This window comes from Dioscorea cayenensis, chromosome 8, assembly GCF_009730915.1.
Source record: "Dioscorea cayenensis subsp. rotundata cultivar TDr96_F1 chromosome 8, TDr96_F1_v2_PseudoChromosome.rev07_lg8_w22 25.fasta, whole genome shotgun sequence".
NCBI lineage: Eukaryota > Viridiplantae > Streptophyta > Magnoliopsida > Dioscoreales > Dioscoreaceae > Dioscorea > Dioscorea cayenensis.
This window is the reverse complement of record NC_052478.1, coordinates 2720186-2739545: the sequence shown is the minus strand read 5'-3', so window position 1 is coordinate 2739545 and position 19360 is coordinate 2720186. Positions and strand designations below refer to the sequence as shown.

The following is a 19360-nucleotide window of genomic DNA, read 5'->3' as shown; positions in this document are numbered from 1 at the left end:
TTTCATTATTAAAAAGAACAGAAAATACTAAATTATATCATCTAAATAAATCTCATCTCAAAATTACAATTTTATTTTGATAAATCAGTTTTTCTTCTATGTGTTTAAATAATATCTTTACTATATTATTTTTGTAATAACGCTCCACCTGTGCGGCTGTGCCAACTTCACCAATTGTGCAAAACCTACCGCTTCAATTCAATTCAATTCTTGAAAAACATAATTGCCAATACCAACAAGAGCTATAATTGAACATTTATGTGAACAAAACTTAACACATTCAGTTGTTAATAAGAGCTAATTAATAAGATCTCCATGCCCACACTAAATTTTACAATTCACTTTTTTTTTTGGGAAAGAGGAGCGGGGCGAACCCACTAGAGGCCAGGGGACGTCATGGCTTTCGGTGGAACAAGTGGGGGACAGTGCTATGCTCACGTGGGACTGGAGCCACCCAGTCATGACTCACTATTCATAATTCTCGAAATGTGCTCTCGGTAGAATCGAACTCTCAGCCACTCGGTGAGGCTATCTATCAGCGACCCAGTGTCTCAGATAGAGCCGAAGGGTCGTTGGCAATTTTACAATTCACTTTTATAGCAATACAGATTTCCACTGAAGAGGAAGGTGAGTGATTGTATATCTGAGGAATTCCAACCCATGATTCAAACATTCACCAAGAAAAGCAGTCAAACACTTACTCAGTAAACAACAGATTGAAAAAAAAAAAATAACACTCACTGAAGTGAAGTATCACCAGCCACAAGAGATGGGTTATGAGATATTCTTCACATCACCAGGACAAAGCAAAACTTAGGTCTTGGTCTGATTCATAAGATTCACCAAGAGTCACAGTGTATACAAAGATAAAGCAGTTGACTGAAAAGTTTGACGTCAGTTATGCTACAGTGGTGAATCTTATGAACAGAAGAATGTAGACATCAAGACATGCAAGTCTCACCCAGACAAAAGCTAGCAAGTCAAAGCTGTTTGCACCTAGGTTAATTTAAAGCCAAAAACTACTGAACTGCTGTTTACTTGCAGCAAGGGATAAAATCTCCCTCCTAACTATAGTTGAGAAACATGACAATATGCTACACTTGTATACAAGAGAAACTTATATACCCTCTTATATTAGTGTTAGGGATAATATAACTATTGCTTGATATCACAAGGAAGAGAAATGGGCACCTGATAATATCAAGAATCTTCCCATGGTAATTTTTTTTTCACTTTTGACTATCGATGTGTATGACCATTGCTCTCACCATCAGCTGGTATTTTACTAGATCGATCACCATTCCCAGATTCAAATTCAGAAAGAACATTAGGCCCATACATGCGCTTCAGTTCCTCCTATGTCATGAACCAAATTTGAGATTAGGATACTTGCATACCTCAATATAAATTTGTTTAAAAAAGTATGCTAGTAACAGCTGCCATAAACAAGTCCAATGATTAAATTTTTTTGAAAAATGAGAGTCCGACCAATCCTTCAATTGTGGTCATTCTTTACATTCAACAATGAACCATGTACTACGTTTTTTAGTTAATGTATAGGGTGTCTCATAACAACTTTCCATGTCTGATTGTGAAGAACAAGAACTGCAAGTATATACATAAGTCTAGACAAGAGTTGAAAGCATCACATAAATATAACAGAAAAGGAAAGGCCTATATGATCAAGTATAAACAAAGAAAAGAGCAAACTAATTTTTTTAAGAAGCAGGAATATGGAGAAAAACTAACCATTATTGATGCATTTTCCAACTCCAGCTCCTTGGAATCTTTGTTAAGCTGTTCAATTTCACTTCTGAGTGCATTGTTTTCGTTGTTTAGTTGATCAACCCTCCTCGCCAAATCCTCACATTCTTGCTGATGGTAGAAGAGATCACATGTGGTGAGATTACACCTACTTAGGTATATAATAAAATTCATCTCTGAAATAAATATGATTTCACAGTAGGCAAGTAAGAAAAAAAACTAAGTTTAACAGTCCATAATAACACCTCAAAGAGGGAAAGAGACCAACTAATATGAGAATTAAAAGTTAAATCAAATGTAAAAGTCACTTTAAAAGATAATTCTTAAATAGTTCAAGGGGCTAGAAATTTCAAGGGCGAGCTAATTCCTATCCTAATATATAGAAGAAAGGCGCTCGCAAGTCCTTGTGAATCTTGCATTTGACCAGTTGGAACTTTGGAAAAAACCAAAATATCTTACAAATTTTTTATAATTCAATTTGTTTAAAAAATTAATTATTATTTTATAAGATTATATTTTTACCCTTCTCCTCATCCGTTCTTTCACTGGTGAGGTCACCCTGCACTTGCCCAGCCTCCACAGAGCTTGCTGGCTCACCAGGGTTGGGCAAGCTCGCCCTAGCCCTAAGGAGCCGTGTGTGAGCATGCCTGGTCTCATGTGAGACCATTCAAGCTTACCCCAGCCCCAGAGCCCCTGTGTGACTCCCCTGGTGCCAGTGCAGCCCTGCAGACTGGGCAAGCTTGGTGAGGCCTAGTTGTCCTCCATTGAGAATTCAGAAGTTGGACCAAAGCAATAACGGGGTGACCAACGACCAAATGGTGTATTGGTAGCAGGGTCCCCAATAGAACCTTTCACAATGAGAGTTCGAATCTTGGGTGAGGGTGCATTTCTGGGAGTGTGAGTAGTGGTTGTGTGCGGGAGGTCCCAGCGCCCATGTGTGCGCAGGTCCCGCTCATACTTGCTCCGCCGAGGCTTGTGCATGCCCCTGCCTTTCTTAGCGACCGCTCATCTAAAAAAAAAACAATAACGGGGTGACTATGCAAGCCTTGCTGGCGTAAAAAGCCCAGAAGGCACCATCGGAAGAATAAAAACCTATAAACAAGCCCCAAAAGTTGAAACCTTTCGGTCCTTTCACCACTACATCATATCAGATTTAGCATCAAAGAAGCACAAAAAATGGAATTTCAACCAAGCAGCTCCACTTAACAACATGCTAGGGATTCCAAAACCAGTTCTGAAATCTACTTTCAGAGAGCTCACCAAATCTCTCACTCACGAGACTCTCTTATTCCCCTCTTTTCTTTTCCATAAATAACAACAGAACAAATCTGATATCCAGGACATGAAAGAAGAAGCAAAAAACAAAAGAAAGGTAAAAACTGATCTTTGGACCAGAAATGAAACAAAAAGTTTCAAGCAAAGCTAAAAATTCAATCTTGTCCACTTGGCAAGCTGAAACCTAAAGAAAAAAACCCTCATAAAACATTTAGCATGCTGGAAAAACACCTCAGATTGGCAACTAGAACCCCATTTCCTCCCAAGATTCTCACAATCAAATACAAGAAACAAATACGAAGATAAATTGACTACTTAGTATAACAACTCTCAAAGGTACTACTTCCCTTCCGCTCCTTAACTTTCTATTGCTTCTATGAACTCTAGGGCTATAAGGAGGGAGAGATCTATGGGCTGCTGGCCGGCAAGCTTGTCCAGATTAGGTGGGCCCACCATGGGCCCACACATGCTGACGTCGGCGGAATAGTGAGTTGGAGAAATGAAACAAGAAAAAGAATATACAATAGGGGGTAAGATAGTGATTTCAAAAATTAGGGAGGGATGAGATTTTTTTAAAAAACCAAGGGATTTATTGGTACAGAGAAACTTGTAGGAGGCTAGAGGTCTTTTTGAAATTTGCCAGGGATCTCTAGGTCCTTTTCCCAAATTTATAATCCCATATCTGTTGGTTGTATCACTATGCCTTGATTTTCAAAATTCTACATATCCGGCTTTCATCCATCCCAAACAGAAACATCTAGCCATCTGCCACAGAAATGAAAGCAGTAAATACAGCCTGTTCAACATACCACCCTCACTCACCTTCCAAAATTTTCTACCATGAACTTCAACAAACTTCAGAAGTCTCAACATCTGAAATACAAGATCAGAATCAACAGTGACCAAACGATCTCTTCAAAATTTATTCTGTCCAAAATTAAAATGGTCCGTGAAAATTGAAGAAAATTGCAAAATAAAAGTTTGCTGCATGTCCTTGCACTACTAGTTCAGAATGAGATGATAAGCACATGGGATGTGGGGTGGGGTGGGGGGCATCAGGACAGCAGATGGGCAGTTGTAAGCAAGGATACAAAACTACATGTACACTGAAGTTCATGAACACAGAAGGTAAACTCCAAGCAATAGGACCATATTGCAGAAACTGTCATTCACCAGTAGCTCATGAACTTATGCTTGTTTGCCCATTTTCCTTAATCCCTTGCAAGATCAGCCGTGAACTAAAATTATTTAAGCTACTAAATATCAAAAGTCTAATTTGGTTGTGCAGTCAAACTGCTTGAAAACGAAGTCATCCCTATCCCTCCAACCTAATTCCACTTCCTCTGTTACCAATTATGTTGAAAATAAAATATGTTGTTCACTTTGCAAAATTTCTATCACTAAATAAATGACCACTAGTTAATTGGAAAGATTAGGTCAGCCAAATAGCAATAAAAAAAATATAAGATGCCTTCTGCTGCAAGAAGATAGACAGACCAAATGATGCAAATATCACAGTTGAAAATGATACACTTCAAAACATTCTAAAAGAAGATTGGACATAGCTACAAACTTCTGAAGGTAAAAGCAAATCTTCTAGGCAGATACCACACATGAGCTATGGAATTTATCCCTTAACAAAGTTATCTGATTCCAGAAGTCCTATATACACTATGCATCCTACTTGTATAGATAGAATACTTATGTAGATAGATAGATAGATAGATCAACAGTAGATACACAGAAACAGAACTGTTTGCTAAGTGGTTATTTCATATTCTTTTTATCAAACAGCCACTTCCAACTTAATATTAGCAGACAAAATAGCTAATTAGGTCTCCAAGTATCAAAAGGGATAGCTAGGCTACCAAAACCTTGAGTTTACACTGGGGTTTTCTGGTGAAATTTTAATGGGTTTTCACATAGCGGTTTCCATACATTAAATTCATTTAACATCAATCAATCCATTGATTTTTATTATGTGTAAAAAAGCCGATGCAAGTTGACAATCTGCTGAAGCACTCTATTAATCTATCTTCCAATTAATTAGGTTATTCATTAGATTTACTGAAATTATACTAATTATTGCAAAGTCTATAACTAATAATCAATGAGGCACTGCATGACTCTTCTTTGTCCATAGAATTTAAGCAGCAAAATGCTTCATTTATTCATATTATATTAAATCATATTACTTCTACTTGAAGCTCCTAGTGTTCAACATTACCAATATATCTCCAGAAACAACTTTGTAAAATATAACCATCACAAGGAATTTCAATAATATGAAGATCAGTATTCCCTAGTTTTTCTAATTGATGTTGGCCTTTCCATATGATGTTTTTAAAATAAGCAAAACCTTCAACTGTTTATTTTTTTTTGGTCTTGATAAAAGATTTTAAAAAAATCTAAAAATACACAAAAATCACAAAAATTATTTTTAAATTCTTTAGTCTAGACCAGAGAAATATGATAAAACTATCTTTAAGAAGAGAAGCCCACCTGCTTTCTCTGTCTTGATCTTCTTGCAGACTCTCTATTAGATTGCTTCCTCTTTTGCCTTTTCAATTCGCGTTCATCCTGTAAACACAGTGGGATATAATCAAGTAGCGAAAGGTACAATCAGCAAGATATTGAGATTGAAGATCTTGTCTATTTATGGTGCAGTTTTGAATTTGATAAAGGTTACATGCACGAATGAAGTGTTCATATAAGATTCCTCTCAACCATAATCATAGAAAAATTATATTACCTGCATCCCACTGTTGCTCTGGCACGACAGTCTTCCGTCCAACCATGGGAGATGAAGCCATTCCAGGTCTAGACTTTATAAGAGCAGCCTCAGCATGAGTAGAATTCCACATGTCCATCCCTATGCTCAAATTAGTTGTAGGACAAGGTAGTACCGCCCTTCCAGGTGCCAAAACTGGAAGCTTGCTTGCAGGATGCCCCTTTCCACTGTAAGATGACTCTGCAGTATTGCATTGTGCAGCAGTTGGCCCTTCTGCTAAGCAATTGGGAGAAGCAAAAGGAGTAAATTGTGAGGGAAATAGCAAAACTATCACATATCCAAAAACAAACCATCTGCAAAGTTGATACCAGAGTTCTTCCTTGCTGCAAAGTCCTGCGGACAATTGATAAATAAAAGTAAGCAAACCATCCAGAACATCAACTTGAACTCCAACAAAAATCATTATTTAAATAATGAGTTTGAGCTAGCTAAGGCACAATAACAATGCTCTTATGGATATTAACAACCAACATAAGCATTATTAGAGCATTATTGCACACCTGTGGTTCACTGCTTTCGTCCTTCCCATCTGATGAGCCTTCATATTCACTACATCCCAAACCAATAGAAATCACACCAATCATTACAAAAACAATAAGTACGGAGAACAGGAACAGCAAAGAAAATTCCCAATAAAGCACAAAACAACAAATGTCGCCCAAAATTAGCACCTCTGAGTAGCATCGTCATCCGCAGAACCAGAAGTCGCTCTACCACCATCCCCAGACTTCCCCTGCAAAGACTCTGCTGCGCTCCCAACCCTAGCCTTCTTCTTCACTGAGCCCTGGTCCTTTAAATCAGGCGGCCTTCCTTCCACCTCACCAGGCGGGTACACAGCACCCTGCATCACCCAAACCAACACAATCAACAATCCCCAAAGTACACTAAAAATCAATCAGAAAACAGCGAAGATGATTCCCAGTTTCTACCGCTGGGTGAACATACATCCCTCCGTGAGGGTACATCGCGGGGAAAGGGATCGGTGTGCCATAAGCCGGAATCAAGTGCTGAGATAAACACAACACTGCATTACAGTCAACCAAACATCCTAGCTTCCAAGACAACATAAAAAAAAAAGAAACTAGATGATGAGGTAGCCAAGCCAACCTGGCCACCCCAAACATAAGGATGCGGCGACGGCGATCCAGCAACAGACGCCGGGAAAGAATGGCGGCGGCGGTCCAGCTCCAGGCCCGTAGAACGCCTGCTAGTTCAAATTCCCAAATTTCACCAATTCCCAAACCCTAAATAATCAACACAACAGAACTCCCAAATTGAAAAATAACCTGGATGGAGGTCCCCCAATCTGGATAAATTGCCGTCGCCGGTGTTTCCTGCCCCGATGCCGGAGCAGCGGCAGCGACAGTGGCAGCAACGGCGGAGGTGGGTGTCGTCTTACCAGGCTTGCCATGAGCGGCGCTCTCTTCTCCGGAACCCATAGAGAGTGCCAAGACACGAACACAGCTGAAGATCGTAGGCCGGAGATAGGAAATCAAAGGAAGAGAACCACAGGAGAAGGGAGATTGCGGCGGCGAAGGCGAGGGTTTGCTGCTGCTGCTGCCGCTGCTGCTCCGGTGGAGGGGAGTGAGAACGCGATGAGTGCTCTCCACGTCGTCGATCTCGTGGCGAGCGGTTATAGGGCTGAGCTTCGGTGGCTAGGGTTTCAACGTGTGCCACGCGCACATGCGTGGCTGCCACGTGTTGGGTTTCAGTTGGATAAAGTGTGGGCCCCACTCGGCAGACACGGATACTTAGCTGTAACCGCAACTGTTACAGATAGGTATGTTTGTTTTACATATATAACCCTGTATCATTGTAGAATTACATACACACTTTGTTTAATTTTTCCATTATATATTATTATATTTGTAATATGTGGAACATGGGTAGTTTATTTGTGTATAATAATATGTGAATTATACCTTATACATGTATATTTATGTATAATTAAAAAAGGGTTTTGCATACCTTTTTAAACATAAAAAAATTTATATATCTTTTTAAATTCATTAAACATAAAAAAACCATAAAAAGGGTTTTTTTAATATAACTTATCTTCTGTTTAAACTCAAATTTGATTTTTTGGCTAAAATATTAGAAAAATTTTTAACTCTAAATTTGGCTTTGGCTAAAAAAAAAAAATTAGAAATAAAGCATGACATTAAAAAGAAAGAGACAACAAAGTTATGGTGATAAGTTGCTCACCGAAAGAAAAAAGAAAAATAAGCACATCGAAAAATTTGTCTTATTTTTATTATTTTTTGTTATGAGATTTTGAAGTAAAAAAGATTGTACTTGTCTTTCAATATTATGAACTTAATTGTTCCATCATTATTTTTTTTATTTTTGAGTTGTTATTCGTACTGTATATTGGTGTTGTGAGTGATTAAATTTTATTGGATGTTGATATTTTGATACGTTAATATAATTTATTTGTAAACAGTTTTTTTTTTTTTTTGGATATTATAGACATATCAGTTTTCAAGGTACTTTTTGGATAGAAAACATAAAAAGTTCATATAAATAGCTACATGGGCTATAATGTTGCATTTTTATTCTATTTTTTCAACTGAATCATGTATATCCCAACCGTACCATAATTTTAGTCTTATCATATTTAACTAATTTTTTCATTTCATTGTGGAAAACTTTATGCGGATGAGATATGGGTAATTTGGGATTATAAGAAACTCTATCTAGATATTATATCTATAATCTAAGCACATATTAATTGTTTTGAGATTGGTTTAACATGGGTTAACTTGCTATATGAATCACCTAATTTTAATTTTTTTAAAAAACCTTTTTTTATATTTCAAAAAATAAGAATTATATGCCATTTATCCATTGTATTTAATATATATATATATATATATATTTTTAAAATCAAATTGATAGATCGTTTTGGCTAACTATTATATTATATCAAAGACAAAAAGATGAGAGAGATAAGTTTGAATTTTTTTAAAAAACAAATTATCATTATAGTTAACTTTTATTCAAAATTTTAAAATTAATAAATTATAAGATAGTGAGATCTTTCAATTAGTTCTTGATTTTAAAGGATAAATTTTGTATGGTATTAAAAATCTCCAAAAATAATATTAACAAAAATGACTTAAATAATAATAAATTTCTGATCTATTGACATCGGATTTTTGTATAGAATGTTTATATTTTTCTTGAGAAAGTGCAATTAAATCTCAGTTCATGCTTAAGATACAAGTAGAAGTTGAATTTTATGTAATTTTTTTATATTATTTACCTTTTTAATAAAAAAATTAATATTTTTTTTTTAAAAAACTGTAGTATGATGAAAGTTTGCTAAAAATAAGGGTACACTGGATTCTTTTAATACTTTTTTTATATATAAAAATTAACATATCTTGGTTTCTATTCAATTTTAGAACATTGCATTGTTGGAAAATGAGGACTTGAAAAATAATTTCAAATAATTTATGGGGTTCTTTCGCTAAAAATGTTTATCAAGAAAACGACAACAATGTGAGTTTTTTGTCCGTCGTTTCATCCTGTTTCGATATTCCCGCGAAGCTGATAAAAGGCCAAAACTTTGATTTTGCCATTGAAGGGCAAAGAGAGAGAGAGAGAGAGAGAGAGAGATCTTGTTTGCCCTCGTCTATCCGAGATCTTATCTGCCTCTCATCCTCTCCTCAATTGCTCTCGTGCTGTGATTCGGCGGAATGTGATGCTTTTGGTGATTGTTTTGAGGGCTGGTTGGTAGCTAGAGGTGTGATTTTATATGTTTTTTTAATGTTTGATTTGATGCTTTTGATTCTTGTTTGTTTTGTTTTCTTATGGTTATCTTATCTGGCTGCATTGATTGTATTGATGAAATTATGATTTTAGGTGGAGATTTAAGGGAGTGTGTACAGATGAGCTGGAGTAATTTTATGGCAAGACTGGTTCTTTATCGTTTTTTGTTTGTTGTTTGATTGGTGGAGTTGAGTTTTTTATTTTTTATTTTTATTTTTTTAATTTGGATTTCATTTGTGTTTGGTATGGAGGAACTTGCAGCAACTTGAACTAGTTTATCTCTTTGGATTTGCCCTAATTTTGTGGTACATCTCGTGGATCTGTATGGATTTTTGGGGAAAGAAAACCTTTGACATTGAATGAGAGTTTTGAATTTGAATTTTGAAATTTTTGTTATGGAATTAGGAAGGGTTTGTAGTATTTGTATGGATATTGCTGTGAGTTGGCCTTTTGATTTGCTGGTCCTGTTTGTAAGGTTGGATGTTGGTTACTTTGTCTTGTAACTTCTCTGCTAGACATGGTCTTTGGCTTGATAATTTATTAAAAACTCAATCTTGGCCTGTTTATGGCCTCTGTTTTCTTCTGGCATTTCTTTCCGCCATTGATGTAAACTCATTCCACAGATCTCAGGATTGGGAGGAGATATGTGCATGTACTGCCTTTTCTATTTCCTGGAACAGTTCTTGTATTTGATAATTTTGATTTCTGAAAATCTTCTTCTTTTTTTCAGAAGATTAATAAGTATGCTATGCAAATGTTACAATTACTTTTGTTTTGTGAAGCTTATAAGAAGCAATTTATATCAGTGTTTCAACATGCTCTTTGATTTGTTATGGTGGTTTTTGTTTGTTAAGTGGCCAACTGATGTGTATTTGTTTCACATACTGAGTGTCTGCAGAACGTTGATTGTTTTAGTTTCATCTTTGAAATAAATATGAAGTTCTGCTCTAAGAAACAGAGTAACTCCCTCAAGCCTATTCGCGCCAGTGGCAAATCTCCTTGTTTCTGTCTGTTCCCCAAAATCCACTCAGCATGTCAAACACAAGGCGGTGTACCAGTTTATCTCAATGTATATGACTTGACTTCCATGAATGACTATATACGTTGGGCCGGCATTGGAGTATTTCACTGTGGAATAGAAGGTAATGTTGACAGCTAACCCACAACTCTTTTTGATAACTCATGTTCAATTCATTTCTTTCTTGCTAAGCTATTCAGCATATAAACATTTAGTTTTCTGTTGTCACTATATTTTGCTAGATTTACATTTATTTGTTGCATACTTTTGAAGTTGTGAGGTGGATGTCTGCTCAATTATCTCTAGTATAATCAGCTTCAGATACAAAAACAACTAGCACATTTCAAACAACTGACTAGTTTTAATGAAACATAGCTTTTCTGTTTGGACAATTATACGATGTTTTAATGAAACGTGTTGCTGATAATCAATCATAGTAAATCCATGCTTGCAGTTTATGGTGTGGAGTATGCTTTCGGAGTTCACAGCTATCCTACCAGTGGTATTTTCGAGGTCGAGCCTCGACGATGTCCAGGCTTCAGATTTAGGCAGGCGATCTTCATGGGCATGACAAGTTTGAATCCAAATCAAATTAGTGAATTTATGGAGCGCCAATCTCTGAACTACACCGGAGACACCTACCACTTGATCACTAAGAACTGTAACCATTTCTGCAACGACATCTGTTATAAATTGACAGGAAATTTAATTCCAAAGTGGGTGAATCGCCTAGCAAGAATAGGTATGCCTTTTCATGTCTGTCTTATGCTGCTATTTACTTTCATAGAAACGGTGATACATTCTTGTACCATAATCTAATACATTGCCTACCGATATTTTTTGGGTATGTTAAGCATTCATAGATCAAGCCTTTCAACAATCAATCAAGCAATATGGTAACAATACACCAAAAATATAGATCAGTATTGTATTGGTTTAGTGGATAGTTAAGCACATTAAACCGAAACTGTCATCTTCAATTGTATGATTAAGATCAAAATCCGGCAGTCATATCTCTTAATATATTTAATCAAATTGCAGGTGCAATTTGCAGCAGCATACTGCCCAAGGCTCTTAAAGTTTCTGCTGTCCGTCAAATAAAAGATTATGAAAGGCAAGAAGGAGAAAAACAGAGGCTAAGGCCTATGTTCCAACGCCGATCTTCAATTTGATTGCATCAGTTGTGATTGTCTGCATCTTTCCTCTTCCACTGGTCATTGTTTCATCAAACAACATGTAGGAGTTTGCAGAGCTTATTAATGCTGCTGGAAATATATGGTTCCTTAACGAGAGAAGCTCTTGAAGAATTTTAAAAAGCTTAATCACTCATTGATCATTTAGAATGATACTATATTTGTATAGTACATAGCAAGTATTCTTTACACCAACACTAAGAGATGAAATGTGTTCCTTTCTTCTTGTATAAATCATTGAACTCTTTTATTCATGAGCAATGAAAGATTATATTGATTTTAGAGGTTATAAAAACAATTAAGTTTAAGACTATTCATCAAGTAAGCAACTCTACAAATGGACGTTCTGCATTGAACACAAATTCCTGCATGGTTTGTTGGGATTCTCTAATGACACTGGTTTCTAAACCAGTGCCTTTGGGATAGTTTAATCCTACTCAGCTTAATAATAATAATAATAATTGCAAAATAACTTGGCCCTTTAAAATTAAATATAATTATTGGAAGCAAAACTTGCTACAAAGAAAAGGATTTGAACATAAGTTTTCAATAAGATATACCCTCACAAAATACAACAATTTCTGAAAAACTTAAGGTAATAGTACCAACTGAACTGCTTGCTACGCTACAGTAAACCATAGTTCTTTTTTAGGCTCTACAGTTGATTGCCCAGACAGAACAAAATAGAAGAGACATCTCATGACTTGGTATTTCAAAGAAATCTACAGGGCAAAATTGCGTAATAATACATTTCAAGCAGGCTATCCTTCTCAACACATGCAACAAACATGAAAAAACAGATGACCCATAATGCTCGCTGATAACATGAGCACCTGCAAGCACTAAATAGGAAAAAGTTATCATCTGGTTCTCCCTTGCTCTTCTGCTTTCTTCTTTCTTTCTTTGAGAAGATCAACATTCGCCTTCTTCCGTTCTTTGCTAATCTGAAAGAGGAAGAACCAAAATATGAGAAATTCAACCAATGCAACCTAACAACAATATATAATTAACGCCAAGAGTGATACAGCATTGCAAATTCAACATTGCTTTAAATAGTTCACAGAAATTTCAAAATCTCAGTCAACGTGCAGATGACAACAAAAGCCGTACGAAGTTCAGTAGAAATATAACAAGTGAAAGCTTGAAACTTATGTATTATATTATTTACAGTTTTAAATCGAAAAGTAGAAGACCTCACAATTCAATAAGATGGATAAAGAACTCAATTGAGAAAGAATCATTACCTGCATGGCTTCATAAATCTTCCTCTTCTTCCGTGACATGGAAATTTTAGACCTGTTCTGAGCATCCTCAGCAATTTGCTCTAAATTGGTGGTGGTGGTATCTTCCTCAACAACATTATCATCAGATGATCCCCTATTTGGCAGAGAGGCCGAGTAATTGATGCCCTTGAACTCCATGTTCAATTCATCACGGTATTGTTTCTCTAGCATTGACAACTGTGACAAATATTTGTGAATAGTTGGGCCATAATCTATTGTGATACACCAAGGCATTTAAATGCAGTTGCTCACTAAATGACTTAGAGACCAATTACCTTTCGCTTTTTTTCCTCAGCTTCAATAGCTTCTGCCCGATCTATGATACCTTCAACCAAAAGATTTTGTGAATTGTCCAATTCATCACTACCTGCACCAGGTAATGGTAAAACTTGCTCTTTTGCAGAAGCTTTCAGCCGTTTAATGGTCTCTGCATACTCAGGAACATAACCTTCAACTTCATTGTCAACAAAAGGAGACAAATGAGGCGGGGGAATCCTGTTGTGTGATTAAACAAAAACCATCTAGCAGTCAATAAAACACAAAGGAAAATGAAAAATAAACTTGCTGAAAAAAAATGTGTAGCATGGAATTGGGCCCAAAATAATTGAAAATATAGTAGCGAAGAATAGTCTTTGAAGGTAACATAAACAAAACCACACACACACATGTATTTTACATTCGTATAATGGAAAATATTATGACTTAAAGCCATTGGACTGAAATACACCTTCCAACAGCATACGGCTCTGTTGGCAAAATCATCCTTGCATTTACACAATCATAAACCCACTGTGGTTGAATATATTCCCTAGAGAGAAATAGATGGCCCTGGACTGGCCTATCAACAATCTGTGCAAGTCAAATATGAGAAAGGTTAACAAAGTAAACAACATCAGAACTGATAGAATAACAGATAGCTCCACTAGATTTTTGATGTTAAAATAGCCAGCAATTAGTTGTCTAGAACTTGTTTCTTGATGAAGTTACATAAGCCATTGAGGCTAACAGATAATCCAATAGATGTACCTGATACATGATATCCTCATCTGCTTCACTGAAGGGAGAACCATCACCATGCCCAAGAGACAACACCCCCAAAAGCTGGAATTACAAAAAGTAATGACTCTCTTGGAACCTGTAATAACCGAAAGACCACATCAAATGAAACAGAAATGAAATCACAAATATAATAGAATAAAAAACAAATGCAAAAGATCCATAACCACAAAAAATAATAAAATAGCATAAGTCTTTGCATGTGCATTTATTCAGATCAGACCCACCTCACGACTCAAGAAAAACTTCATATCTTTAAAAAGATACTTGCACTCTTTCGTTTCATCATCATCGTCGTCCTCCTTTGAGGTGGCATCCTCCACCATCTGCATTAATGCACCTGGTTCATTGGCGGGAAGCTGATGCTGAAGCTGAGCTAACCTCAGTTCAGACTCATCAGGTCTGGTCTCATTTTTTCCGGCATCAGTTTGGTCAGATTGAGAAGAATCTATCGCTTGAACATTTTTAGGCTGGGCTCCATAGCTGGTGGCTACATATCGAGATAATGCATAGAGCTCTGCAGAGATTTGAAAAATATAAGAATAATATATACAACTTGTAAACAAAATACAGTAAGAAAAAAGGCAAATGAAAAGGATAAGATAGCAGCTAATGTCCAAGAGAAAGAATACTCAACGCAGCAAGAATTTTAAAAAGAAGTATCAAAAAGAGTTCAATAATTATGCAATTAAAACTAACAAGTACCAGCTGCAAGAGCTTCCAGCCGAGGATCCAAAATAGGTGGGTAGTTTAGATTTATGGAATGATAAAGCTTGAAATTCACAAATCCAAGCAGTGCCTGCAAAAACAAAAAGACAAAGTAAGGTGCAGAATCTCAGGAATGGACGGGAAAACAATTAAGAGATGATTACAAGAGGCAACCTAGAAGAGTTCAAGAGCCATAATAGTTCACACGAGTACAGAAAAATATATGTATATATATATACATTTGCATGGTCAATTCAATAAATATAAATACAGGAAAACACTCCAAGCATACTGAAGATAACATTACAAGTTCATCGGACAATGAAATTTCCAAAATGCACAATGTAGTGCTCTGCGTGCTTTTGAGTGATTGACAATCTTATGGAGAAAATATCAGGATTCAGACTTTTTTTTATTTCTAAAAGTATATATGCAAGTATGCAACAATTATATACCGGGTTTAAAACAGGATAGATGATGGAACCAATTGAAAAAAATTAAGGCAGGACTACAACTCCCATGGTCAAACAGATAGTAGATCCTACTGCATATTCAAGAAAGGAAAAAGGAGGTAAGATCAGCATAATAATACCTCATAGAACTCTAAAAAGGTAAGCATGACATTGAAGTCAACATCATCTGTCAAAACTTGTTGCAGTGCATGCGGTGTTAACCAAGTGATTTTTTGACCCTCAACCTCAGCCTTTAACAAACAATTTTCACACATTAAACAATAGGAATTATGGATTAACAAGTTACAAGACAAGAAAGCCTCACAGAAAATTACATATATAGTCCAACTTTACCTGATAATATATGCCTTTCACTGATATGAAAGTCTTCCTCAACTTATGGGTTCGGGAAATGAAGGCTTGCCATTGATGACTTAACCTAATAAAAAAATCAAGAAGCTTCAAACCATATCCGTGTGATCATTTCCTACTATTTACTCAAATACATAATATCAAAGAAATATGGTACATAACAGATAGTAATCTAGAAAACCTAACACATCACAAGTCACAAGAAGCAAATGTTGAATTATGGTCAATCTATACCCCAAAGACTACAAAGAGAAGCCAGACATATGCATCTAGAAATAATTGCTGTTGGTTTGCAACCAAGCTAACTTTAGGAAAAGAAAAAGTCAATACTTGTCAAGGACTTGGAGCATTTGCAATTCAATAAACACGACTTAGAATTGGATTGAACATAACTTATAAGATAAGAATTCATTGAATATGAATTCTTTCACAGGAAAAGACTTAACCAAGTAAGCATATCAAGAATAATTTATAACACTAAACATAACCACTTGGTGAAATGGCTCCACTAAGACAAACCTTCTGCAGCTATGGATACGCTCCACTTGAATCCTCTCGCCCTCAACAGCAGGCAGTGCCGCGAAAAGATGTACCATAGTCAAGCAGTCATCTAAGTCACGAAGAGCATCCACAAAAGTGGGATACCTGAAGCACAAGGCACACCATCAAGAAAAAGGTGTTGACCATTGATATCAAATGCACAGATTTACTGCTTAGGAAGTAACAAACCTCTCTAAGATAAGTCTATCAAGCTTGTATTTTGGCTGTTGGCTCAGCAACCGATTTGCTTGATCTCTGTTCTTCTTCGCCAAAGCTTTTTTGATCTTTCTCTTATGGGCCCTTATATCCCTGAAGCATCAGATGAAAAGAAAATAAACAAAAATGTAAGCAATTTACTAAAAACCATATAGCGAAGATCAAAAGAGAAAAAACCAATCAACAGAAACAAAGAGAAGCAACCAATCACCTGAACTTTTCAATCAGGGGGTCATGAGCCAGGAAGGCGATATCTTTCATATGATAATAAGTCTTGTGGTTTCCCTCGACCTTCTTCTTGGGTTCCCGAGGGAATATCCCCTTGAGAATACATAGCTTCCTGCAAATCAGCAAAAATTGGCAAAAAATCGGAGAAAAACAACGCCTTTACGGCAAAATGAAAGCGAGAGGAGGCACCTGAAGCTGGAGAGACTGGTCTGGAGGTAATGAACAGCCTTGGTCCTGGTGATGTACCTGGCCGCGTTCCCCTCCTTCTTCTTCCCCTGGAGAAAGAGAATGAACAGTGATTGGTCGTGGTTAATTGGAGATGGAGATGGAGATCGAGAGGGAGAGGGAAGAGAAGAAGCTCACCGGAGGACGGTAGTGCTTCGGCATGCCGACAACCGCTCGAGAGGATCCAAGACGGAGGAGAAGGGAACGGAGAGCTTGGCGAGGCGGCAGTGCCCACGAGTTGAACAAGGGTTTAATAGGGGAAGCATTAGGGCTCTTAATGGGCCTGATGAGTTGTTACAGCCCAAACTTGGCCCATAAAAATCATAGACCTTGGCCCAAACATAGCAAGCGGATAGGAAGTCCATGAAGTCCAGCAACTTTTTAGGAGGTGTATAAATGAAACTGAAATTGGTGAAGAAGAAATTTTAATTTAATTTTTGTTTAATGAAACAAAGTTTTGTATACAACCTCATTGAAATACAATTTAGCCTTTATTAAAAATCATTGATGAGGAAAATGCTTATAATAAATTTTTGAGATAAATGCATATAAATTGTTCTCAATTTTTACTTTAATTTTTTTTATTTTTAAAAAAGTCGATAAACTAAAGAATTACAATTGTAGAAAATAGGAGAGGAAAGATAAACTAAAACATAAAAATCACTAGTGGTGATGAAAGTATTAAAACAAAAACCACAAGGTAAGACATAAAAGATAACAAGTTGAAAGGAAAAGATTGCGTAAATGTTATTTTCAATTTGACACGACTATATCTAATGTTATAATACGATTGGTCTGAACTCAAGTTGGTTCATTAGAATCATTTGCTTCACCATCACCAAACCCTAGCAATTCAAAACTATGACTGGTGACTGAGCTAATCAAATCCTCTACCTTGGTTCTTTTAGACTTATGCGCTTTATAATGAGATCTAATTTTAAAAATTCTTTTATTTGAAAAACCTAATTTAATTAAATTTTATAAAAACGCCACTCTACCTTCTTGTATTTAGTCTGCTCTTTTTGTGTCGGTGGGCTTGCTTAGGCCCTCGATGAGCTCTCATGCGGCCCAATGGGCTCAAGTACTAAAGCTTAGCAAGCTTGCTACTATTCATGCAAGCGAGCTTATCTGGCCACACACAAGCTTTTATTTGAAATCGAGGCTCAACCAAGATTGGATGAGCTTAACCAGCTATGCACTAGCTCGTTGTGTATCACTTCACTCCAAAACAAAAGTCTCACAATATTTACATTTTTTATACTCAATTTTTTTAAAAAAATATAGCTATATTTAAGAAAAAAAAAGTTTACTATGTGAAAAAACAAACACTTTAAAGAACTGTGGACTAGCCCACTACTAACTACCGTGCTTGTGATTAAAAGGTCTCGATTTTGAGTTTCTCATATTATAATTTATTTTGTGAATTCTGTGTGAGAAATACATTTCGTTCTCCCTTTCAGAGTTACATAGTGGGGGTTTATCTCTAAATGATCAGTCAAACTACCGTAATTGTTATACTTTCATATTTATTTATCTTTTACTTTATCGCTTATCCACTATGTAAAAAAACACCTTACTATATAAAAAAAATTATTATTATCTGCAACTCATTTTGAAATTTAAAAATAGCCTAGAAGTTTTTGTTCCTAAATTTTAAGATTATTTTGATGTTCCATCTACTATCCGAATAAGAAAAATTCCATTTTCTCATGAGATGGGCGAATCTTTTAATCCAAACCTTATCATTAAAATTCTAAAAGCTCCCTTTATATGCAAGAGAAAACTTCATTTGAGAAAATTAATGAAATTTTTTTATTATTACTTTTAATAAAGTAGGCAACCCATATTATTTTTAATAAAGTGGGCAACCCACATGTAAGGAGATGTGTGTATCATCGAAAATTTATTATTCAGTTCGTGCCTACTCACATCACAGACATGGGATTGGTATATATAACCTGCATCCATAATTGGAGACTCTTTTTAGCACCACTATGTTCAGCTTGTTGTAAATCTTGGATAGCAAACATCCTTATAAGACATCTTTCGTAGTAGAACCAATACCATTAGATTAGCCAATGACCTTCGGGTTTATTGGTACATGAGTCGCAGATAGAGCTCTCACCGAGTGATGAGAGTTCGATTCTCTGCTAATGGTATATTTCTGGGAGTTGTGAATAGTGATTGTGTACGGGTAGTTCCTGAGCCCACATGTGCATGGCCCCGTCCCCACTTGTTCTACCGATGCTTGTGCATGTCCCTGGGGTCTTTAGTGGGTTCGCCCTCTCCTCCCCAAAAAAAAATACCACTAAATTAAAGGCCTTTGCTAATGATATTAAATGTGTCTTAAAACAAAATTAAAACTAAATGCATAAATCTTTGTCTTCGAGAAAAAAATGGTAGCATAATGATATCTCATTAGAATGGTGAATTGGCAAGGCAGCATATGGATTGAAACCCCTTGA

The 19360-nt window shown here is 36.2% G+C and overlaps 3 protein-coding genes across 4 annotated transcripts; 1 reads left to right on the top strand and 2 right to left on the bottom strand.

The window, feature by feature from the left end:
• Window positions 1–716: 716 nt before the first annotated feature.
• LOC120267077 (G-box-binding factor 1-like) lies at window positions 717–7462 on the bottom strand. The gene is made up of 10 exons (XM_039274768.1): window positions 7117–7462; window positions 6938–7034; window positions 6776–6837; window positions 6502–6671; window positions 6331–6379; window positions 6139–6163; window positions 5817–6046; window positions 5542–5619; window positions 1750–1875; window positions 717–1356 (listed from the first exon to the last, which is right to left on the bottom strand). The coding sequence occupies exons 1-10, from the start codon at window positions 7267–7269 to the stop codon at window positions 1240–1242; spliced, it is 1107 nt and encodes a 368-aa protein (XP_039130702.1). The 5' UTR covers window positions 7270–7462; the 3' UTR covers window positions 717–1239.
• Window positions 7463–9380: 1918 nt separating this feature from the next.
• Window positions 9381–12067, top strand: LOC120266664 (deSI-like protein At4g17486). Of its 2 annotated transcripts, none has more exons than XM_039274303.1 (4): window positions 9381–9578; window positions 10503–10746; window positions 11077–11364; window positions 11664–12067. In XM_039274303.1, the coding sequence occupies exons 2-4, from the start codon at window positions 10539–10541 to the stop codon at window positions 11792–11794; spliced, it is 627 nt and encodes a 208-aa protein (XP_039130237.1). In that variant the 5' UTR covers window positions 9381–9578; window positions 10503–10538; the 3' UTR covers window positions 11795–12067. The 2 variants fall into 2 exon arrangements, with proteins under 2 accessions (XP_039130237.1, XP_039130238.1); XM_039274304.1 differs by having other exon boundaries at window positions 9698–10746.
• Window positions 12068–12344: 277 nt separating this feature from the next.
• LOC120267477 (pescadillo homolog) lies at window positions 12345–17115 on the bottom strand. Its single transcript, XM_039275152.1, is given in 15 exon segments — window positions 12345–12759; window positions 13060–13275; window positions 13374–13593; window positions 13826–13947; window positions 14125–14175; window positions 14177–14233; window positions 14382–14671; window positions 14860–14953; window positions 15455–15565; window positions 15669–15753; window positions 16206–16331; window positions 16416–16535; window positions 16654–16782; window positions 16860–16945; window positions 17034–17115. Coding segments are annotated over 15 exon segments (1815 nt in total). The 5' UTR covers window positions 17058–17115; the 3' UTR covers window positions 12345–12675.
• Window positions 17116–19360: the final 2245 nt, after the last annotated feature.